Source organism: Mus musculus, chromosome 11 (assembly GCF_000001635.26).
Source record: "Mus musculus strain C57BL/6J chromosome 11, GRCm38.p6 C57BL/6J".
Classification (NCBI taxonomy): Eukaryota; Metazoa; Chordata; class Mammalia; order Rodentia; family Muridae; genus Mus; species Mus musculus.
Window position 1 is genome coordinate 9332034 of NC_000077.6, and position 24873 is coordinate 9356906.

Consider the following 24873-nt stretch of genomic DNA (forward strand, 5'->3'; position numbering starts at 1 on the left):
TGCTTTCAAGAACCTTAGAACATTTATTTACATATAAATAATTGGCTTACAAATTACAGATCATTTTCCTCTAATGCAAACACAAACTTGAATTAGGTTAGGTTTTTGGTATTAGTTTTGCTTGAAGTCCTTCTACCTGGGATGGAACCAACCAGAAATGGATAAGGTGAATTGGAGGTGCACGAGGGCCCAGATAATGATATACCCAGAATCCTGCCAAACAGTATTTCCATGTACTCAGCAGTTGATGGGTAATTTGGGTAGCTGTCAAGAATCAGTATTAGCTTAGCCGTGTGAACATATGCTAAGACTATTAAGTTATTTGAGGTAGTCATGTTATTTAATGGATTATTACTGGACAAAGAGGAGGTGTGTGATGTGAGAGCTTATGATGGTCTCTCTCTCACTTTCTCTCTCTCTCTCTCTCTCTCTCTCTCTCTGTGTGTGTGTGAGAGGGAGGGAGGGAGAGAGAGAGAGAATGAATCTGGGTGTATGTGTAGCAATTGTGTGAGTATATATGTAAATTTTTGTCAGTGTATGTGAATCTGAGTGTGAATGTATACATGAATGTGTATGAATGTGAGTATGCATGAATGTATGTAAACATGTTTGTGTGAATTTGAGTGTTGGAGTGTATGTGAATATGTGTGTATGTGAATGTGTGAATATACAAATCTGACTGTGAATGTGTTTGAGTGTGTGACTATGCATGAGTGTGTGTGAACATGAGTGTCTGAATGTGTGTGAATAAGTGAGTATGAAATGTGTAATTTTCCTCTTCTACATAATTTTCTAGAAAAAAATCATCGTAATGATTTCAGAGATTTCTCAAGAACAGGTTCAAGCAGAATCTATTCTTTTCCTTGTATATTTACACTTCCAGAGGTCTGAGAAAACAGTTTGATGTCACATATAACTGGAAGTTGCTTTTTGTTTTTTGTTTGTTGGTTTTGGTTTTGTTTTGTTTTTTTGAGACAGCCTTCCTCTGAGTATCCTTGCTGTCCTGGGACTCATTCTGTAGACCAGGCTGACCTCAGACTCAGAGAGCCTCCTGTCTTTGCCTCCTGAGTTCTGGGATTAAAGGTGTGTGCCATGACTGCCTGTCTGGAAAGTTGCTTTTCTTATGCTCAGGTTTCATCAAAGGGACAAACCAGAAGTTCAGCTTTCGCCTCTTTCCAGTCTGTAATGAAGCTTCTCTGTAAGGACCAGGAGTCTTTCCTCAGCAATTCTAACATGTTCATTAATTTACCCAGAGTTAATGAACTCTTGGAAGATAACAAAGAGAAGTTCAACATTCCGCATGACTCAAGTAAGACAAATGTCACCTGCATTATGTAGGTTGGTTTGTATGGTAATAATTGGGTGGGCCTGCATGGTAAGGTATTCTTCCTGGGTTGACCTCTGGTGGCACATAATGGCATTGAATTTTAAGTACTCACTGATAGGTCCCAGGGCCCTTGATCACAGGCTAATGTTCCTAGCTATATCTTAAAAAAACCCAAGTATAAATGATTTGAAACCCCATCCCCTTAGGTGTCCTAGGGTAAACAATGTTGATAACAGTGTTAGGGACAATTTTGGCATTAGGCCAGTGTATTCCATAGCTGCTAAGTACTTTGTATAGCTGTCAAACATTGGGGCCATTTGGAAGTGAAGACATATATTAGAGTTAATTAATTTTAATAAAGTTTTTCTTCTTTCTCTAATGCTTATTTCTTTTTGTTTTTCATTTGGTAATCTTAACTGATTATTCTTCCTTCATCCATATACCCTCTCATTCCATCCATTCATCTGTCCACCCATGAATCTATCCATGCATCTATCCTTGTATCATCCATTCATCCATTCATGCATCTGTGCGTGCATCCATCCATCCATCCATCCATCCATCCATCCATCCATCCATCCATCATTTCTTCCATTCATTTGTCTAGTCAGTTGGTTAACGCTGAGGACCAATATTTGTTGGTCATTTCTGCATTTTTTTAAAATGTTTGTCACAGAAACCATTAGCGAGCAACGCAAGCCTCCCTTTTCAGAAGACACTTCAGAAGCTCAGAGAACATTAAACTGCTTAACTGAAACTTTTCCACCTGAGAAATCACTGATGACTCTTGGATTCAAGTTTCTTGCTTTATGTATACCACGATTATTCCTAACATACGACCTGTCCCCCATCTCAATTAAGCTGTAATTTAAAGAGCAAGTTATTAAACTAGAATAACCTCTACCATCAATAATTCAAGGATTAATTTATAGTTATTTACATTGGTTAGATTATAATATATAGTTATTATATAATATAGTATAAAATATAGTTAGATTATATTTTAGGGGATAGCTTACTCAAAGTTTTTGGATTTTTGATAAAAGTATTTTTATGTTCAAGATATTTAGAAATATAAAATTAACACAGTGATCAAAACAGTTCTCTTCTAAACACATACCCATGTGAATCACAGCATAAGGTCAACACAGGAGTGCTTTTTCAAGGCTTACCACATTTTTGGGCAAAAGAGCTGGTTATAGTGATGTAATTTTTATTTATAAATGTAATAATTAATTACCAGTCATTAGAGTGATGAGTTGCCTATGGCTTTAGACAACATAAGTAGAGTTGTTATCAAAATCAATTAACTTTACAATAGGAACCACCATAAGGAATTGTTTGAGTCAACATAGTACGATTTAATGTACTAAAAGTAGTGATTGTGATACACTTATATTGATTATCAGAGAGAATCCAGGAGCAACTTGACAAGGTAACTACATAAAAAAGGTCCTCTATTCTCAACATTATAATTATTGACGTAAGAAATTTCTACATTAAAACACATTAAAAATAACCGCCGATCTCTTTTTTTAAGTGTCTGAGCCATCACTATTAGAGACAACAGCCTGGATGGTGGGATCTTGATGTCTCTTAGGGAACAAAGACTGCTGAGTCAGTAACGTAAACTGGAAGTACAGTTCAGAGATATGTCCTGAATGAGTCATTCATTGAAAATTAAGGCATAGTAGAAGTGTATGCCAGTTTCTACATTAACTAGATATGCTTTATCAATCTAATCGTTTCCCTCCTCTTTTTATGTGGCAGCACCATTCTGTTTGAAGCTTTATCAGGAAATTCTACAGTCTCCAAATGGTGCACTAGTATGGTCTTTTCTAAAACCTGTATTACATGGAAAAATATTGTATACACCAAACTCTCCAGAGATTAATGAGGTCATTCAAAAGGTAAGTTTAAACAAGTAACATTTTTGTAGGGGATTCAACACACTGTGTCAGGAAGAAATTGCTACATATGTAATGTAATTACTATATTCACTGTGTTACATAACATTTTTTTTATGTTGATTCCAGTTTGTTTTGTCCTGACATTACCCCGTCATTCTTGACGTTATGAGTGCATTTGCTGAGCAATTTGGTTAGAGGAAGCTTTGGAGGCAGGGAGGGTTACTTAGAGTCACCAATGCAGCGAACTCACTAACTTTAGTATCACAAATTAAGGACAATTACTACTAGGACAGTTTCAGGTAAGGTAAGTTTCAGTTCCAGGAAAGCATTGGGGGGATGTATTTAATACATTTCACTTGATGCATCTGATACTGAAGAGAGAATTCAGTGATGCACCTGCAGACTGATCTCCTAAATCACGAGTCCCCACATTGGGTAGTTTTTGATCACTCGCTTTTTAGCATATTGTATAGCTTCTCCAGTCTCATTATTGGAGAACCCCTATTAATATTTGCATTAAAAATTGTGTTTTCCTGGAGACTTTCTTACCTTGTTTCTGTGTAAACAATCATGCTATATTTTCTTGGGAGACTTTTCTTGTTTCTGGGGAGGTTGTGAGCCTGCAGGCACCTTAAATGGTCACTTTTCCAACGACACAGGAACAATTTGATCTTATTTTCAAATACAGGAGATCCTATCCATGAATGGCAAACTCTAAGCTTTAAGTACCAGTAGTAACTTAATGTACTGTGTGGTCCTAGGACCAGTGACTTATTTTTGGCCCAATGCACTTTCAAGAGAACTAGACTTATTCCCCTTGCGACTGCCATGGGATGTCACAGCAAGCCTCCTGGGCACTTGCCACCTGTCACTTAGCCTGTGGCTGCACAGCCCTCACCATGCCCTCTATAGTGTTTATAAACTTAGTATTTTTTTTAACTTTAAAATGTCCTCTAGGAGCGATGTTTGCCAAAGTCTAAGTTCCTATGATGGAATGTTACCTATCAGGAGACTATAAGGCCTCTAATAGCTATTCCATCTGAAGCTCTGCTCAAGACTGTCATTCTGCATCACACCTGGAAGAGATTCCGGCCAAAGCCAATGCTAGGCGATGCCCTATGTGTATAAAACTTACTAGCCGGGCAGTGGTGGCACATGCCTTTAATCCCAGCACTTGGGAGGCAGAGGCAGACAAATTTCTGAGTTTGAGGCCAGCCTGATCTACAGAGTGAGTTCCAGGACAACCAGAGGTACACAGAGAAACCCTGTCTCGAAAAACAAAAACAAACAAACAAACAAACAATCCCAAAAAACTTACTAAGGTCTCCCATTGTTCAGGAATTTCATGGAAAATGTCTATATCTTAGTTTAATTTTTTAAAAAGGCTATGGATTTTATACTAATATATTAATATCATTATTAATATATATCTATATCACATTACATGCTGTGTTGTATTGTTTGCTGATGGGATCTCTTCAGAAGTGTGAAAGAAAAGATGCTGAGGAAACAAAAAAAATAGTATAATGTGAGATGCAGTCCGTGATGTAGTGTTCTAGACCCAGGGACACACATTACATCAGTGTTCTTAGAATAAGGGTTTCAGAAGAACCAGACACGATCTCACTAGTTCTTGCTTGGCCCCTGAATGAGGTGTAGAGGTAGTCTAAGAGTAAATGTCTACTCTGCTTGTTTACATGTCTGGAGACTGTGCCCTGTCTTGTTCTACCTAGTTAATGTCACCAGAGATCATGTACTGTCTTACATTTGCACTCATAAAGGTGACTTAATGCCATTGTCCCTCAGATAAATTATTCTTGCAGTCACCTATGGTCATTTAGTTTTATGAAAATTGGTTCTGGTGTTTAAACACAGGGTCACATGTCCCACACAGCAGAGAGATACTTGCTGCAATGCTATTTATGCCATTGGAGTGATTGGAGCTGTAAATGGAAGCCATTCTCCCCATTGCAGTATTTCAGGCAGTGATGGATCACACAATTGTTGGTGGTCTTATAAAGTTATAATGGAGCTGAGAAATTCCTACTGCCCTTTGGCGACATAGCTGTCATCAAGTCATTGCACAATGCATTACTCATGTATTTGTGATGATGCTGGCGCTTTGGATAAAATAGAGAACAGAGAATTGTGTGCTCTGTACTAACTTTAATACTGACAATTATGCTACTGTTTTATGAATTTGGTATACTGTATTTTTATTATTATTTCAGAGTGTCTTGTACTTGAAAAAATGCTTGACTGTAAAACAGTAGGCCATGTTCTAGCTGTAACAGCCCCATATATCTTGTGCTAGCCATGTCGCTGATTAACCTGTATCATTTACATTCATATCAATGCACTCTAAGCTGTGTGTACAACATGAATTGGGCTGATGATGACAATTTTCATAGCAGTTCTTGGCCAATCATGGACAGCCATGGGTGCTGCTTAGTCTTAGCTTCTTGGTTATTTCTTACTAGGTAGAAATATAGGAAACTACCAATTTTACAGGAAAATATTAATGAAAATCGGTGATTTTTCTGATTTAATTTGTGAAACTCAGGTTGGCAAGAATTACAATCTCTTGGTCAGGAAGGTGGGGTTTAAGTACTCTTTTGCCAAATTATGTGTGGCCTCAGGCTTACTGCTTCTCTTAAAAGCACTCTTTTCCTCTACCAGAAAAATGAGACCTGGATGCCCACTAGATAAATCACTCAGATCCTCTGTCCAAGCCAGGACAGTGCACAGTCCCATCGTCTCTTGTCTTCTACAGAGCCAGCAGGACACAATGGGAGCAAGTGAGACCTGTGCTGACTTAATGGAATGTACTGAGATATGAAGGTTTTTGTTTCAAGGCCAGCTGGATGACAAGGAGGAGGTGGTGCTGTTCAGACTGCTTTCTTAATTAAAATGTTTCCCTAGTATTGAGCCAAGCGTTCTCTTCTCTTTGGTCACAAGAGACCTCCTGGGCCGGAGAACCAAGAATGTCTTTTTCATTCTGACAGTCATTTACTGAGAGGTCATGGAAGCAAATATTAGACCTGCCTATTTCTGTGGGCCTACTGACCTGTGACTGAGCAGATTTCTGCAGACCAAGGACAGCGTGCAGTGAGGAACAAGGGGACTGGTGGTTGATGGCCCATTTCCAGATATCCCTGCAGTCCAGGAACTTTCTATATTGGGATCTGTGCTGGTAGCAGGACCCAGAGACTAAAAAGCATTCCTGACAACTGGACCCTTCTGGTAACTGTGGTCACTTTGGGACTGTAATGTACAGCCCTACCTCATAAAAGACATCAAAGGATTAGTGTCCCTGCATCAACCTCCCATCATTTGATCCCTGTGCTTTTTACCTCTGTCACCTTCTAAAATTGAAGTGGGTTTAAAAATTTCACCTTCTTGGCATGCTTAAGTGGTCTTAACATAGTGAATTTTGTTATCTTTTCTTCTCAGTTATTACCATTTTTCTGAGCACAGTGTCAATTTTGTTATATTCCAAGGTAAAGAGACTAAGAAGATAAAGGAAGCAGGGCAAGTTTAATATGGATGATTATAACTATAAAAAGCATAAGAGTAAGAGGGTTGGTCAGTAATAGAAAGAGAACACTGGAGACTGCAGTAATGGCAGAGAATGGCAGAGACTAGAACACACCCTTGTGGAAGTAGTCTTTTGTTTCTGACTTGAGTTCCAAACTGCATTGAAGAGAGCACCGCAGCAAAAGGCAGAAAGGTGCCTGAGCATCTATACTCCGGAGTATCAGAAGAAGTATGCAAGCTTACTGTTGTGCTAAAAGAGAAAGATCACAGGGTTCATTCTCATCACTGAGAACAGGGGTGACAGGAAAGTTGCAAGATGCTAACTTGATGACTGGAGCAGTCAGTCATAAATTGTTTCTTTAGAGACATGAGACTTTTGAGGCATAGAATTTCTATACTGCTCAGTAGTTCCCAAGAAGAAATTCTAATCAAGTATAAGTTTGAAACAAGATGGAGGAAGAACTATCCCCTCTAACCCTTACACCATGGGCCCACACAGGCTGGGCACCTTGTCAATGCTCCAGATCTACTATAGAGATTAGCAGTTGACATTTTCAGTTCCCAGATGAAGAAGTTGAGTTTTAGGGCTGAGTAACTTTTGCACTCAATCCCAGGTCTTTTTGATCTCCCCTTCAGTATTTTATCTAATACTTTTCTGCTACATTTCATTGCTTGCTTTTCACGAATTCACATGTGTATACAGTTCAGTTACTGCTCTCAGTTTAACTGATCATGGTGTGGAGACAGTCAGAGAAAGAGAGCAGATTACAGATGATGGTCTCCCATGCACCGGCTCGCTTCAAGCTTTGGAGCTGGGATGTCAGATTATGATGGGGAGAAATTTATTGTCAGTGCCATCTTTCTACTGATTCTCTGATTGTATCTGAATGGGAGAGGATGCCAAATGGACCATGTTACTGTTCTCATATTTCTGGAATTCTAACATGATAATTTTATTGTCTCAGTTGTAAAACTACTGTTCATTGAACACTTCTTTTAAAAGATTTAAGCATAAGAATGGACACTTCCAAATACTTTCTTGCCTATTTCTCACAAAACCCAAGCACAAGCAGAACCATTTTAGTAATGCAAAATAATTAAGGCTAGGGAAATCTACATTTCAAGTGTATTGGCTATCTAATGAAAATCTGTGGTTCAAAGTGAAGTTTGGGACCTATACTGCTGGAGTTCTTTTTATTGATAATATCTTGATGCCAGCCATTAAACAGTAAGGATTCTGTATATGCAATATGCACTTTACCAGTTAGAGTGCTGGTTAGCTATTGAAGCACATGGACTACCTTTTATATAGGCCTTTAATGTTACCTTTGTATAACATTAGGTGTGGCCTTTCACCTACCATTACAACTCTGTCTTTAGAAGCCCATCACTTGGAGGAAAAGAATGAAATATACAGGTTAAAGGTGAACACAAGTCATTGCTGTCTTTCCATTTAGTAGTTATATTTAGCAGTTATATACTACAAATAAGTATATAATTGATGAGTAGATATGAAGCAGTTGGCTTGTATATTTATTGAAGTTGGAATATGTCAGAGAATAGACATTGCCCAAGACTGGGCTAGAGCCATCAGAGGTTGTGTAGACTATTAAAATGAGCAGAGCAGTGGTTGAAGGGAACTCACAAGTCCCCCCAGGCAGGTTGACATTGTCTCCAGGGAGCCCTGTTGAGGGAACAGGATTCATAGAAATCTGCTTTCTGATCAGGGGCATCTTATCAGTGATTTGAGAGCAAGTTTTTAATGGCTCAGCCTGAAGCAAGGTTTCAGGTGGCTGAAAATGTCCTCTATGGAATCATTTGTTGAAACTCAGCAGTGTTGCCCAGGGTAAGAGTAATTATATTTTATGAAAAAAACGTTTGGACACAAACCTCTGTTAAACACCAGGTTTCTAAGGAAGCCTGAAAGCCAAAGGTGTGCTTGTTATGTGAGACTAGACACTATACAAGTCCATAGAGGTGACTGCACAATGTTCCTTTGTAGATCTGAGATGTTGTGGGCTTGCATCATTATACCTTTAGACCATTTCTACCGTTTCTGGCCATATAATGGGAGTTATCCTGTCATTCAGTCTTTACTAAAGGAGAGTATATCAAGCCATGCCATCTGTCTGGGAAGGTCAAAGTCCAGGCCCATTTTCTTTGTGGGACGCCTGACTCTCTTCCTTTCAGGGATCTCATGAGCCTCATGGCCTGTGAGGAGATGATTTACATGAAGTCTGAAACTTAGTTTGGTGCCACTTGTGAAGACCAGAAGTTATGGGTCAAAATGTCCAAAGTTTGATCTTGTGATTTATTCTTTTTACATATTTAAGCAAAGTAAAACTTAGGAAAAGGTTTTCATGTGACAATTATCACAACAAAGCTTTAGCCATAACTACATAGAAACTCCTTAGCAAACTAGCAAAGCACCTGTGACCTCTACCTTAACAATAAGTTCTACTGATTTGAATGCTAAACAGAGCTCAGGGCATGGGCCTAAGGAGGAAAGATTTATAATAGCATAAGGATAGATGCTGTTAGTGGAGGATGCAAAGTACCAGGACCTGTTTCATAAGAATGGGTTCTATTGACTGAGAGATTAAGCTCAGGATATTGGGGCATTGGGACATTGGGGAAGACTGGCTCCACAGAATAGCAAAAAAGAACCATGTTGTCAGACTCCAGCCTTCCAGGTGACCAGGTGTTAATCCATTTCCTTCCATTAAAGAAAACAGGCCTGTGTATTTGACAAGCTTGGTTCTTCCAATGCTTTCTTCAAGCTGAGCATCCTATATCTTCCTACCATCTACCCTTCCAAATCTAACCATCCATCCATTTATGTGTTCACCTATTTACCTGTTCCTTCATCCATCTAGCCATGCATCTATCTGTCTATGGCTCTTTCTAGTATGAAGTGGGCTGAGTGGAAATGGGGATGTTCCTTTCTGGCAGTGAACTAACTTTCTCTTTCTCTCTCTCTCTCTCTCTCTCTCTCTCTCTCTCTCTCTCTCTCTCTTCTCTCTTTCTTTCTCTCCCTTTCTTTGTCTTTTCTTTCTTCTCAAATTAACTCTTTTCTGTTTACTCTTCCTCCATACTTTTTCATTTCCTTCCTTTCATACTTCCTTCTTAAATTCAGTTCAGCTCTGTTCTCTCTCCCTCTCCCCTCCTACTCCTCCCTCTCCTTCCTGCCCTTCTCTCATCTCTCTCTTTTTCCTGTTGTAGTCTTTGTTGTGTAGGCAGTTTCAATTGGGCTTCTGAATCTGTATAAAAATTAACTTTTGTCTTGAGCTCATTGTGTGTTTTTGTGCACTGTCAAGAGTGACAGGAGAGTCCCATACCCCTTTACTGAATTTTGCTGTGATTCACTATTTTACCCAGCTCTCCCTATTTCCTTTACTTGTGTTTGTGTGTGTCTATGAGTACTTTTGTTTTGGGAGATCATTGCTGTATAAGTTCATGTATCTACCTCAGGTCGAGTCATAATCATCCTGTCATTGCAAGGTCCTTGGCATTATCCTCTTATACCTAACCATATCATGCCTAACCCACTTTTTGCCAAGTTTTAGCCTAAAGACCTGTGATCTCTTTTGGATTTTATTACTTCTAGATTTTTAAGGAGGTAGTAAAATGTAATAAGTAAGTGCCAGGGATTGGCTTATTTTTATCAAGCACAATTCCCCCAAATTTTATGTGCAGTGATTTATTCATTTTTATTGATGACTAATATTCCCTGGTAACATATTGGGCACAGCCTTCAGTTGGCACTGTTCTTTGTTCCTTTAACACCATTGATCAGATTAAATGACATCTAAGTTACTTGTCTGGAACCGCTGTGACTCTGAGTTTATGTGCACCAGCCCTGTCACGTCCAGCAGGCAGTACTACACAGCACCTTTTCCCATCCTTCAGCTCTCACATTCTCTCCCTGCCATACCCCATGATGTCCCCTTGCTGTTTAGGAATGAGCACTCACAGGCACTTACTCTCAGTGCTTTTACCAGGTAGGGGTCTGCATTCACTCTTCCCACTGCAAAAGGCAGCTTCTCTGACCAAGACTGTGAGTTCCACAGATCCATGGATAGAAACATGAATGTTAGAAGGCAACTTGATAACATGCACATTTAGTAAAATAAAAATAGCAGGGTACCCACTAGTTTGTATCACTTTCATGACTGTGGACATTAGACCAGATCTACCATATCAGATAGAAACTCCCTCTTGTAGAGTGAACCTCAAATTGGAACAGAAAGCATCTGGTTGACCCCATAATAGTAATGTCAATATTACAGTAGTGGGTAGAATTTGTATAATAACATATACATACTATATAGATAGTATAGTAATAGTATTTGCCTGGTAGGTTGGTATTATAACGCACACACAGCCCAGGAGTGGGTAAGAGCACTGATGTATCTGATTCTCTAGCAATTTATATAGCAACTTCTGACACTGAAACCAACAGCAATGATGATGTGTCTTGTCAGTGTAAAATTGATTTCTCTATGTCCTACAATCAAAATGTCCCCATTTAGGTCTGATCCAGGGTCTCACTGAACCTGGAGCTCATTGATTAGGCTAGTCTGGCTGACGAACATGCCCTAGGGATGCTCATGTTTCTGCACAAATGCTGCAATTTCAGGTGCATGTTTTCATACCCAGCTGCATATATGGATTCTGGGGATCAAAACGCAGGTCCTTACACTCATGAGGCAATAATTTTTTTAATTGAACATTTTTCTAGTTTCTACCACTTTAAACTCATAATGTTTGAAGATCATGTTCTTGGGGAATAGAGAGCCTCATCAGATTGGTTACTGGTTTCATATGCTTTCCATCCATACAACTAGCACATGGTTTATAGATGAGGATTTCCCACAGCTTCTTGGTAATTTTTCACTTTGTTTTTAACATACATCTTACGAAAACGCAAAAACAAACATCATCCATCAGAATGTGTTGTAAAAAATTTTTACATTTGATAGCTTTGCTGATGTTACTATATGTAAATTATCCTGAACGTTAAAATCATATTTGTCAATATGTCATTGTTAGTTTCAACTGTTAGTTTGATATAACCCAGAGACACACAGGAAAAAGGAACCTCCATTGAGGAATTGCCTAGATCATATTGGCCTGTGCCAATGTCTCTGGATCATTTTCTTAGTTGTTGATTGATATAAGGACCCAACCCACTGTGGACGGTGCTACTTCAACACAGTTGGGCCTGGACTATATAAGAAAGGTAGCTGAGAAAGCCAGAGAAAGCAAGCCAGTAAGTGTTCTTCTGTGGTCTCCACTCTAATTCTTGCCCAGGCTTTCCTTGGAGAAGAATTGTAATCTATAAACTAAACCCTTTCCTCCTCAAGTAGCTTTTGGTCATGGTGTTAATCACAGCAACAGAAAGCAAACTAGAATTCAATATTTATCATGTATTAAATGATTTAAATGAATCTGAGTACTTCAGCAAATATTAAATAGCTGAGAACTGAGCTTCTCAGAAATATATTTTGTTATTTATACAAAGAAATCTTTCTTCTGCTTTTGTAAATCATTTATGTTTTACATTTTTCTTGATTAATCTCTCCCTTCTTTCCTTAGACATTCTGTCTTATGTTTCTTTACTTATATATTTTTAAATTGTTTGTTTGTTGAAATTATAATATATCATTTTTCTCCTTCCACTCCCTCCCTCCAAACCTTCCTATATCCCTCCAAAACTTCCTATATACCTCCTTACCCCATGTTGTGCTCTTTCAAATTAAAAAAGTTTTTGTACACTATAAAAGCCAGTGGACTTGGGACAAGCAAGAATATCACTTGCCAGCATTATTATTTTATTAATGTGTTAAATGCATGATTACCTTTTGGTTTTCAGTTTAATAACATCTATATTTAGATCTGAACTTCGGTTATACCCAATACATTTTGATAACTAATCGTATTCTAATTTTTTACTGGGTAATTTACACAACACACTCTTAAAGCTTAAGGAAATATGATTAATGATAATGTTTTAAATTGCAAAATTATTTGCATGAACTTTTCATTAAAATTAATAATAATACATTTAAACAATATGCTCCTTGAAGTGAATTTGTAATAAATTCTTGGGCTTTGGAAGGTCAGGGTGTGCATATGTAAAATAAGTTAGGGTATTTTGACTTATTGAATCTGATATTACTTTATCTATCTATATTCACACGGTCATGGATTTATATGTGCCTGCAGATATTCCCTATATCAGAGTTAAGAGTTTTTATAACCCTCTAAATCATTGCATTTATAATGTATTCAACCTGTCCGTGCCTCTGTGTGTGTGGTTTTTTTTTTTTAAAGAGCATGGTGAAAATTTGGCATGTACTCTGTCTCCTGCCAAAGCATCAATTTATTCATTTAGCTTAGTGGCTACAGCACTCTGCACTTGCTTTTCCTGAATACTAAAATTAAGTGTTAGAAGCTTCCTCTCTTTGTAGTGAATGATCTCTACTTCCTGCTGCTGAGAGAGGCTCCCAGTGACCCTTGGGAGAAATGGCCAGACTCTAAATTCTCCTTCTTTATTTCTTTTTTGGTATTATGGAAGGCCATTTTCAATATTAGATATAATTGTTGGCAACTGTCATCTTTTTGGATACAACTTTATATTTATTTAAGTTATTTCCCTAGGATATTTTTTTTTATCCTGAGAGGAATAAGGTATGAACATTTTTATGGGCTTGTGACTGTGCATAATTTTATAACATCAAATTATTTTTGAAAACTTGTGTATGACTGCCCTCTGCCAGCAGCAATAAAGGAATAACATTTAATCTCTACTGGTGTTGGAAAACAAACATATTGCTATTAGTTGAGGACATATTTTGGAGTAACTGGAGATGTGTGCGAATGTATTTTGCTTAGTCAGTATATATGAAGATATTTTCTCTGCATAGCAGAGGGCCTAACCCTGGGGATACAGTGACAAGTGTCAGGCGTATGCAATGGAAAGATCTAGAAGACATGTAACCTTAGAGAGCACTGAATACTTTCATGCAAATGTCTGATTCTGGGATGACCATGCCACTTTGATGTTTGATACCTTGTTCCAGCTTGACACAACAATTAAAGGCATATCTTTGTGTGCTCCGCATTGCAGGCTAATTATACATTTTACTTTGTGGATAAGATAAAAGTTTTATCGGAAACATTTCTGAAGATATCCAAACTTTTCCAGGGAAGTGGAAATGGTCAAATGTTCAACCAGTTGCAGGTATGTGACTGATGTAGTGACCTAGGGCAAGAATTGCCTCCTACAATTTGGCTGAGATATGGGGGTATCCCTATGGAAAATTTAACTAGTCTAAAGCATTCATGGGTCCTCCAGTTAACCTAGAAAGTTTTCAGCAGTTGGATATGTTTAAAAACTGTTATGAATATTTAGTTTTTTTCCCCATGCAAATTGGCACTATGTAAAATTATAATCTACTAGTATTGATAATTTGAATTCTTTATTAAATTTAATGCTTTTAAAATAGTTTACATTCTTTTCAGTTGTAAGTTTATTATATTATCATTTCTCAATACTGTACAGGTCCCCCAAAACAGAAAGAGAAAATAAAACCAAAATACTAGACAGAAACAGGAGACTAGCTGGGGAGGTAGGGCTCAGCAGGAGTGGGATAGGAATACGAGAAGAGAGTAGGGAACGAATATAATCAAATTTATTATGTACTTATATTGAGATTTCATGACAAAACTCATTACTATCTATAATTAATATATGTGAACAAAGATCAAAATCTCTAATAGTGACAAATTATGGTTTTAAACAGGTCCATTTCTTAAGACCCCCAAGAACCAGCTGGGTGTAGTGGCGCACACCTTTAATCCCAGCACTCGGGAGGCAGAGGATTTCTGAGTTCGAGGCCAGCCTGGTCTACAAAGTGAGTTCCAGGACAGCCAGGGCTATACAGAGAAACCCTGTCTCGGGGAAAAAAAAAAAGACCCCAAGAGCCATTACTTATAAAATGATAGCTCAGGCAGGTCACCTAATAACTTTTGGGCATTTGTAAAATCATAACTTGAAAACCTGGTATTATGAGAAAATTGGCCCACATTTGTTCATTTGAATTACATGCTACCCACTGGACAAACAGTTCACATCATGGACTTAGGAGCCACAATAAGTAGTTATAATTCATTGTGACCTTGTCACTGTCTAGGCCTGCATGTTGGGCTTCTTATTTATGAACAAGAAAATGATAACATCTTTGAGTGTAAGAGAGCTGAGCTTTGAAGTTGGTCAGGGATGCAAAGATGTTGGTTGGTTCTAGGTTCTCAAAGAGTGGATGGTCTCTGTCCCTTGGGAATGTGGCTGTTGGTAGGTTGCTCATGCTCCAGTGGGTGGCCACAAACCCACATGCATATAATATCACTTGTTGGACTCAGGGAGTTAATTATAACAAAAATAACATTAAAAGATTTTAGATTTAGGGAGAAATGGGCAATGGATGTTAGGAAGAGTTGGTGATGGATGGATATGATCAATAGATATTATTTAAATATATGAAACTTTCACAGAATAAGAAATATTAATTTGAAGATAAATAATTTCATCACAAGAAACAGCTGCTAAAACAAAAAAGGGGCTGGGGTGTGCTGGGACAGAGCAGAGTCAAGGGCATGGAATGATGGTGCACATCTGACACAAAACAAGGAGACAGACACAAGGCTAGGCTCCAGATTCTGGTCAGTCAGCCCCACAGCTTCACAAACACGGCATCTAGTGCTGTAAGATTATTCTTCTTTAATTTGTTTGTCCATGGATTCCTTTGTTAACATGGATCTTATCTACTGTTTCTTTAATGAACCTGATAGAAGCTGTTTTGGATTTTATAAGGTCTCTGTTGTAGCTACAAATACTAGCATCCTGTATTTGTAATCACCAAGGCAATAGTGCACTGTGAGCCTGACACCACAAGATGTCTACTCACAAGGAGAAGTGTCCGAAGTCAAAGTCCCTTATTCAGCCTTACAGAACTTTTTCCCTACTCAGGCTGTGTGGTCACAAGTTACTTCTCAGGGGGCTCTTGTTGGTGTGGAAAACTCAGTGTCTACAGTGAAGGTCAAGCCTGGCTCTGCCACTAGATGGCGTCCTTACTGCTTTTGGGTGGTGTCCCATCTGTTCTCCAGTTTATTTTCCTTCCAGTAAAAGGCAGCAGTAATTTCCCCTAGGGAATTCTCTGAGATTAAATTAACTAATGTGTAATAAAGTACCCTGCACACTGTCTGCCAAATAGATATTGCCCAGCGAAGGAAGATAGACAAGATTTAAGAAAGAGCAAGCAGCCAGATTTCATAATACAGTCTTGCCTCAATAGATCTGACTAGATAAAATCAATAAAGGGCAAGGCAGGGGTGAGTAGAGACAGAGCTTACGTGCAGAAGGAACAGGTCATGTGAGAAGACCTAATGTGTTCTAGACTAATGTGTTCTAGACTAAAGCACAGATAACTATCACTATCCATTTACAAACTAGAAAGTCCCTTCTTTAAACAAAAACATATTTAGGTATAGATGTGCATGTGTGTACTCTCTCCACTATTTGGGACCAGGGACTTGAACTCAGGTTATCAGGCTTGACAACAAGAGCCTTTAACTACTGAGCCATCTCACCCTTCCAGAACTTGCAAATTTTATAACTCCCACACATCTTAAGTCTGCCATAAAAACCCACCGTGTCTGTAGCTTTCTTGATGTTTGTTAGGCATGGCAATTTGTTTCAAGTATATACACACCCATTGCAAAACCAAACGGCAGAATTTTATGGAGTCAGATTAATTTTGGAGAACTCTCCACAGCAAAACCATTGATAGGTGAGGTAACATTAAAACATAGTGAGAAAAACAAAGGATCAGCTACTTTTGAAGGCACAGCTTTGTACATCAGCCTCAAGAAAGGGCCCGAGAAAGGCTGGAACCCTGTGTGAGCTACTTCTCTGCTGACAACAGACTTGCACAGATATGATTCAGAGGAGGAAACATGAGAAAGAAAAGATAACTCTGTGACTTCATCAGGAAAGTTTGCTCACATCTACTAAGTTTCAGTATTAGAACATCATTGCAGTTATAATATTTATAATCATTACCTTTATTTTTTCATGGCTCAAGACTATATCAAATGCTGACTTTTTTATTATTATAATGCTTGTCTTAGGGGTTCTATTGCTGTGATAAAATACCATGAACAAAAGCAACTTGGGGGAGATAGAATTTATATTAATCACGTTTCCAAATCATGGTTCATCACTGAGGGACGTCAAGGCAGGAACCTGGAGGCAGAAACTGAAGCAGAAGTCATGGAGGGATGCTGCTTACTTGCTTGACCTTGTGGCTTGCTTAGCCTGCACAGGGATGGCACTACAGACAGGGAGCTGGCCTTCTCATATTGGTCATAGATATAGCTGTCTCTTGTAAGGCTATGCCAGTGCCTGGCAAATACAGAAGTGGATGCTCACAGTCATCTATAAGATGGAACACAGGGCCCCAATGAAGGAGCTAGAGAAAGTACCCAAGGAGCTAATGAGGTCTACAACCCTATAAGAGGAACAACAATATGAACTAACCAGTACCCCACAGAGCTCATATCTCTAGCTGCATTTGTAGCAGAAGATGGCCTAGTCGTCCATCAATGGAAGAAGAGGCCCTTGGTCTTGCAAAGATTATATACCCCAGTATAGGGGAATGCTAGGGCCAGGAAGCAGGAATGGATGGGTTGAGGAGCAGGGCAGGGGGAGGGTATAGGGGACTTTTGGAGAGGAAACTAGGAAAGGGGATAGCTTTTGAAATGTAAATGAAGAAAATATTTAAAAAAAAAAAAGAAAAAAAGAAAAGAAATCCCTCAAAGACTTGCCACAGGCCAATCTAGTAGTAGGAGTTTTTTCTCAACTGAGAATCCCTTTTCTCAAGCAACTTTATTTTGTCAAATTAACATCTACCCAAGGAATACCTTAAACTTCTTTTAAGTGTATCCATTTTATGTTTCTTTTTCTTTTTTCCCAATTTTTTTATTAGGTATTTTCTTCATTTACCTTTCAAATGCTATCCTGAAAGTCTCCTATACCCTCCTCTGCCCTTGTTCCCCTACCCTCCCACTCCCACTTCCTGGCCCTAGTGTTCCCCAGTACTGGGGCATATAAAGTTTGCAAGACCAAGGGGCCTCTCTTCCCAATGATGGCGCACTAGGCCATCTTCTGCTACCTATGCAGCTAGAGACATGAGCTCTGGGGGTACTGGTTAGTTCATATTGTTGTTCCAGCTATAAGGTTGCAGACCCCTTCAGCTCCTTGGGTGCTTTCTCTAGCTTCTCCATTGGGGGCCCTGTGTTCCATCTTATAGATGACTGTGAGCATCCACTTCTGTATTTGACAGGCACTGGCATAGCCTAATATGAGACAGCTATTCCAGGGTCTCTTCATCAAAATCTTGCTGGCATATGCAATAGTGTCTGGGTTTGATTATGGGATGGATCCCTGGGTGGGGTAGTCTCTGGATAGTCCATCCTTTCGTCTTAGCTCCAAACTTTGTCTCGGTAACTCCTTTCATGGGTATTTTGTTCCCTATTCTAAGGATGAACGAAGTTTCCACCCATTGGTCTTCCCTCTTCTTTATTTTCTTGTGTTTTGCAAATCTTGGGTGTTCTATGTATCTGGGCTACTATCCACTTATCAGTGAGTGCATTTGATTTTCTGGAGTCCATCTTCTTGAGTTCTTTGTATATATTGGATATTAGTCTCCTATCTGATTTAGGATTGGTAAAGATGTTGGAGGCCTTTTTGTCTTATTGACTGTGTCTTTTGCCTTACAGAAGCTTTTGCAATTTTATGAGGTCCCATTTGTCAATTCTCGATCTTACAGCACAAGCCATTGCTTTTCAGTTCAGGATTTTTTCTCCTGTGCCCATATTTTGAGGCTTTTCCCCACTTTCTCCTCTATAAGTTTCAGTGTCTCTGGTTTTATGTGCAGTTCCTTGAAACACTTAGACTTGACCTTAGTACAAAGAGATAAGAACGGATCAATTCTCATTCTTCTACATGATAACTGCCAGTTGTGCCAGCACCATTTGTTGAAAATGCTGTCTTTTTTCCACTGGATGGTTTTAGCTCCCTTGTCAAAGATCAAGTGACCATAGGTATGTGGGTTCATTTCTAGGTCTTCAATTCTATTCCATTGGTCTATCTGTCTGTCACGATACCAGTATCATGCAGTTTTTATTACAATTGCTCTGTAGTACAGCTTTAGGTCAGGCATGGTGATTCCACCAGAGATTCTTTTATCATTGGTAAGAGTTTTTGCTATCCTAGGTTTTTTTTTTTTTTTTTTGTTCTTCCAGATAAATTTGCAAATTGCTCTTTCTAAATTGTTGAAGAATTGATTTGGAATTTTGATGGGGATTGCATTGAATCTGTAGACTGCTTTAGGCAAGATAGCAATTTTTACTATATTGATCCTGCCAATCCATGAGCATGGGAGATCTTTCCATCTTCTGGAATCTTCTTTGATCTTTTTCTTCAGAGACTTGAAGTTCTTATCATACAGATCTTTCACATCCTTAGGTAGAGTCACAACAAGGTATTTTATATTATTTGTGACTATTGTGAAGGGTGTTGTTTCCCTAATTTCTTTCTCAACCTATTTATCCTTTGTGTAGAGAAAGGCCATTGATTTGTTTGAGTTAATTTTATATCCAGCTACTTCACTGAAGGTGTTTATTAGGTTTAGGAGTTCTCTGGTGGAATTTTTAGAGTCACTTATATATACTATTATATCATATGCAAATCATAATATTTTGACTTCTTCCTTTCCAGTTTGTATCCCCTTGATCTCCTTCTGTTGTCTAATTGCTCAGGCTAGGTCTTCAAGACTATATTGAATAGGTAGGGAGAAAGTGGACAGCCTTATCTAGTCCCTCATTTTAATGGGATTGATTCCAGCTACTCTCCATTTATTTTGATGTTGGCTATTGGTTTGCTGTATATTGCTTTTATTATGTCTAGGTATGGGCCTTGAATTCCTGATCTTTTCAAGACTTTTATCATGAATGGATGTTAGATTTTGTCAAATGCTTTTTCAGCATCTAACGAGATGATCATGTGGTTTTTGTCTTTGAGTTTGTTTATATAGTGGATTACTTTGATGGATTTCTGTATATTAAACCATCCCTGCATCCCTGGAATGAAGCCGACTTGGTCATAATGGATGATTGTTTTGATGTGTTCTTGGATTCGGTTAGTGAGAATTTTACTGAGTATTTTTGCATGGATATTCATAAGGGAAAATGGTCTGAAATTCTCCATCTTTGTTGGGTCATTATGTGGTTTAGGTATCAGAGTAATTGTCGCTTCTTAGAATGAATTGGGTCGAGTACCTTCTGTTTCTATTTTGTGGAATAGTTTGAGGAGAGTTGGAATTAGGTCTTCTTTGAAGGTCTGATAGAACTCTGCACTAAATCCACCTGGTCCTGTACTTTTTTTTTTGGTTGGGAGACTATTAATGACGACTTCTATTTCTTTAGGGAATATGGGACTATTTAGGTCATTAATTTGCTCCTGATTTAACTTTGGTACCAGATATCTGTCTAGAAATTTGTCCATTTTATCCAGGTTTCCCAGTTTTGTTGAGTATAACTTTTTGTAGTAGGATCTGATGATGTTTTGGATTTCCTCAGGTTCTATTGTTATGTCTCCATTTTCATTTCTGATTTTGTTAAATAGGATGCTGTCCCTGTGCCCTCTAGTTAGTCTGGCTAAGGGTTTATCTATCTTGTTAATTTTTTTAAAGAACCAGCTCCTGGTTTGGTTGATTCTTTGAATAGTTCTTTTTGTTTCCACTTGGTTGATTTCATCCCTGAGTTTGATTATTTCCTTCCATCTACTCCTCTTGGGTGAATTTGCTTCCTTTTGTTCTAGAGCTTTTAGGTGTGCTGTAAGATTTTACCTTTGATGGGTATGAACTGCCCCTCCTTGTCTTTTTGGTTAACTTTGGGTTGGAAGTTGATTTTATTAGATATTAGAATGGCTAATGCAGCTTGTTTCTTCAGACCGTTTGCTTAGAAAACTGTTTTCCAGCCTTTCACTCTCAGGCATTGTCTGTCTTTTTCCCTGAGTGGGTTTTCTGTAAGCAGAAAAATTGTGGGTCCTGTTTGTGTAGCCAGTCTGTTAGTCTATGTGCTTTTATTGGGGGAATTGAGTCCACTGATATTAAGAGATAATAAGGAAAAGTAATTGTTCCTTCCTGTTATTTTTGTTTGGAATTCTGTTCTTGTGGCTGTCTTTCTTTTAGGTTTGTTTAAGGATTACTTTCTTGCTTTTTCTAGGGCGTAGTTTCCATCCTTGTATTGGTGTTTTCATGTTATTATCCTTTGAAGGGCTGGATTTGTGTAAAGATATTGTGTGAATTTGGTTTTGTCATGGAATACTTTGGTTTCTTCATCTATGGTAATTGAGAGTTTTGCTAGATATAGTAGCCTGGGGTGGCATTTGTATTCTCTTAGTGTCTGTATAACATCTGTCCAGGATCTTCTGGCTTTCATAGTCTCTGGTGAAAAGTCTGGAGTAATTCTAATAGGTCTGCCTTTATGTTACTTGACATTTTTCCCTTATTGCTTTTAGTATTCTGTCTTTATTTAGTGTATTTGTTGTTCTGATTATTATGTGCTGGGAGGAATTTCTTTTCTGGTCCAGTCTATTTGGAGTTCTGTAGGTTTCTTTTATGTTCATGGGCATCTCTTTCTTTAGGTTTGGGAAGTTTTCTTCTATAATTTCGTTGAAGATATTTACTGGCTCTTTAAGTTGAAAATCTTCATTCTCATGTACTCCTATTATCTGTAGGTTTGGTCTTCTCATTGTGTCCTGGATTTCCTGGAAGTTTTGAGTTAGGATCTTTTTGCATTTTGCATTTTCTTTGATTGTTGTGCCCATGTTCCCTATGGCATCTTCTGCACCTGAGATTCTCTCTTCTATCTCTTGTATTGTGTTGCTGATGTTTGCATCTATGGTTCCTGATTTCTTTCCTAGTGTTTCTATCTCCTGAATTGTTTCCCTTTGGGTTTTCTTTATTGTTTCTACTTCCCTTTTTATATCTTGGATGGTTTTGTTCATTTCCATCACCTGTTTTCCTGTAACTCTCTAAGGGATTTTTGTGTTTCCTCTTTAAAGGCTTCTAGCTGTTTACCTGTGTTTTCTTGTATTTCCTTCTTAAAGTCCTCCATCATCATCATCATGAGAAGTGACTTTTTTTCCATGTCTTGATTTTCTGGTGTGATAGTGTATCCAGGATATGCTATAGCGGGAGAGTTTGGCTCTGATGATGCCATGTAACCTTGGTTTCTGTTGCTTCTGTTTTTATGCTTGCCTCCTACCATCTGATTATCTCAAGTGCTAGCTGCCCTCAATATATCTGATTGGAGCCTGTCCTTCCTATAATCCCAGTTGATTTAGGACTCCTCAGAGTCTACCTTTCTCTATGATCCTTCGATTGTGGGCTCCTGTGAACCTGAGATTCTAGATGTGTCAGAGTTCTTGGCAGTCAAGCTCTTTTGAGACCCTGATATACTGGTGTGACCCAGCTTCTGTCATCCTGGGATCCTTTTGTCCTAAGATCCTGGGCGTGTTCAGTGCCTGGAAGTATTGTCTCCTTTGAGGACCGTGGAGCTGTCTGGCCTCTTTGAAACCAAGGTAAACCAGAACTGATCAAATGGAACCTGAGCCTCTGGTCAGGAAGGGCTCTGGTGTCCTTGTTCCTGCTGTCATAGGCCAGTCACAATTGGATTGGAACTGATGTTGTGTTCCACTCGCCAGTGATCCTAAGATTGTGTGGAGAGTCCTCTGGGGACTGTGGGGGTGTCTGCCTATTCCGCGCCCAAGGTGACAGGATGCTGGTGTTGACTGGAAGGGCTATGTTTCTTTTTTATGTATCATAAAATTTCCAATAGGTTTAATAAGTAAGTACAATCATTTCTGTTAAGCTTCCTTGTTTTCTTTTAGGATGCCCTGAGAAACAAATTTATAAGAAACTTTGTAGAGAGCCAGTTGCATATTGACATGGACAAGCTCACTGAAGATCTGCAGACATATGGTAAGGGTGCTGATGGGTTGCCTTGGATTCATCTGTCTAGGGCTGTGCAATTTGTATCCTGCCCATTGGCCGTGCAGTTGCTGGTAATACCACATTTACCTTTACTCTCCCCATTTCTCTTTCACTAACTGGACCTTAAGGGCTTCAAGTAGATATGCCACAAAGTTTGTTCACATCTCCAAGTCTCTTATTATAGCAGAAAGGCTAGAGAAAGGAAAACATTTCATTAGGCACAATACCTAATTTATTGAAAAATTACTGGTGAATGTGCCATTTGCAAAAGTAGAAAGGTCAGGTTGACTCTCTCTTACTTAAGATGCCTGGGACATAAGAGCTTCAGACTTGGGAAGCTTTGTATACACTTAAAGGAATAGTTTCCAGATGAGACCCAAATCTACAAACAAAATTCTTGTACTGAAGATAACTTTATACAGGAATTTTCAGTATGATACCAAATTTCATGATGTGAGATATTTCAATTGTGGTTTTATTCGAGCTGTCTGCTTTACTTCGTGATTTTTTTATGCTAATTTTCTTTTGCTATGTTTCAGCTCTCATAAATTTATTTCAATTGTTGTATTTTCCATTTATATTTTTTTGCATAGTCCCTAGCTTTTTATTAAAAGTCTATCTATTTTCAGCATAATTGGGCCTAATTATGTTTTAAATCTCTGCTATTAACATACTATTTGTCTTTTGTTGGTTTTTTGTTTTTTCTCTTGAATTTTGGTTATTCAGCTTTATCTCTAATGAATATTAAATATTTTCATTGATGATCAGACATTTCATAGTGAAAAGTAGTTGTAAAAATGAATTTATACCCTTCAAATGGTGCTATCTTCAGTAGATCATTCATTTCCTTGATTTTTGCAGAGAACTGTGATGGGGTCACATTTTTTTTCAGTTTTAAGTTTTTAATGTATGAATCGATGTAGGTAAAAATGTAGATTATTAACATAGTGTTCACCTTTATTTTGAAATGATCATATGATATCAATCAGTAAAAAAATAAAATATAAAAATAAAATCAAGAATCCCTCATAGCTTAGTGCATGCAGCTGGCACACTTCACGAGAGAACTTTCTTTCTGCTGTGGATGATGGTCAACACAGAAATTCATAGCTCATCAAAGTACGGCGTATAAAGGTCTCTGCTGTAAATGGGACAACTGTATGACAACTATACACAGATGCAGGCACTATCTTGGAAGAGGGAGAAGGAAGACTTTAAGAGCCAGAAGTGTGTGTGTATGTGTGGGGCAATACAGTGGAACAGTATCTTCTAGACATGACAGGACCAACCATCTACAGCACCTGTGGTTGCATGCAAAAGTCCCACATAAGATAGAGCCAGAGCACTCTGATACAGAGTAAGAATGGGATCTTAAGCTCCTTCCCCTAAGTTTGTAATGGATTCCAATACATTTCTGAACTCCTTCCTATTTTCTACTTTTTGTAAATGTCAAATACTTTCTGACAAACTTTCATATTCTTTGACTATGACTCCCACACTGATGTTTGATTGACAATGCAATACAAGAACATTAACTTTACTTTCTGTGGTTTTGAGAATCAAACAGTTCAGATAAACATGGCCAGCTCCATGCAGAAGGCTAACCTAGTGCCGGTTTGACCAAGATTGTCTTTGTTTTTTTTTCAAAAGCAAATATTTATTAGATATTTTCTTCATTTACATTTCAAATGCTATCCCAAAAGTCCCAAATACCCTCCTCTGCCATGCTCACCAACCCACCCACTCCTGCTTCATGGCCCTGGCATTCTGCTGTACTAGGGCATATGATCTTCACAAGACCAAAGCCTCTCTTCCCAGTGATGGCCGACTACGCCATCTTCTGCTACATATGCAGCTAGAGACACGAGCTCTGAGGTACTGGTTAGTTCATATGGCTCCTCCTATAAGGTTGCAGACCCCTTAGTTCCTTGGGTAATTTCTCTAGCTCCTTCCTTGGGGGCCCTGTTTTCCATCCAAT

The 24873-nt window shown here is 38.4% G+C and overlaps 1 protein-coding gene across 2 annotated transcripts in view; it reads left to right on the forward strand.

Annotated features, from left to right (window-relative positions):
* The window catches only part of Abca13 (ATP-binding cassette, sub-family A (ABC1), member 13), a 492930-nt gene that overhangs the window by 140092 nt on the left and 327965 nt on the right, over positions 1–24873 (forward strand). Inside the window, exons 26-29 of one of the 2 annotated variants that reach the window (NM_178259.3) lie at positions 1132–1309; positions 3098–3237; positions 13907–14020; positions 22793–22883. In NM_178259.3, coding sequence (NP_839990.2) covers positions 1132–1309; positions 3098–3237; positions 13907–14020; positions 22793–22883 — 523 coding nt within the window. The remainder of the gene's footprint in view (positions 1–1131; positions 1310–3097; positions 3238–13906; positions 14021–22792; positions 22884–24873) is intronic. The other variant, XM_006514706.4, reaches the window with a different exon arrangement.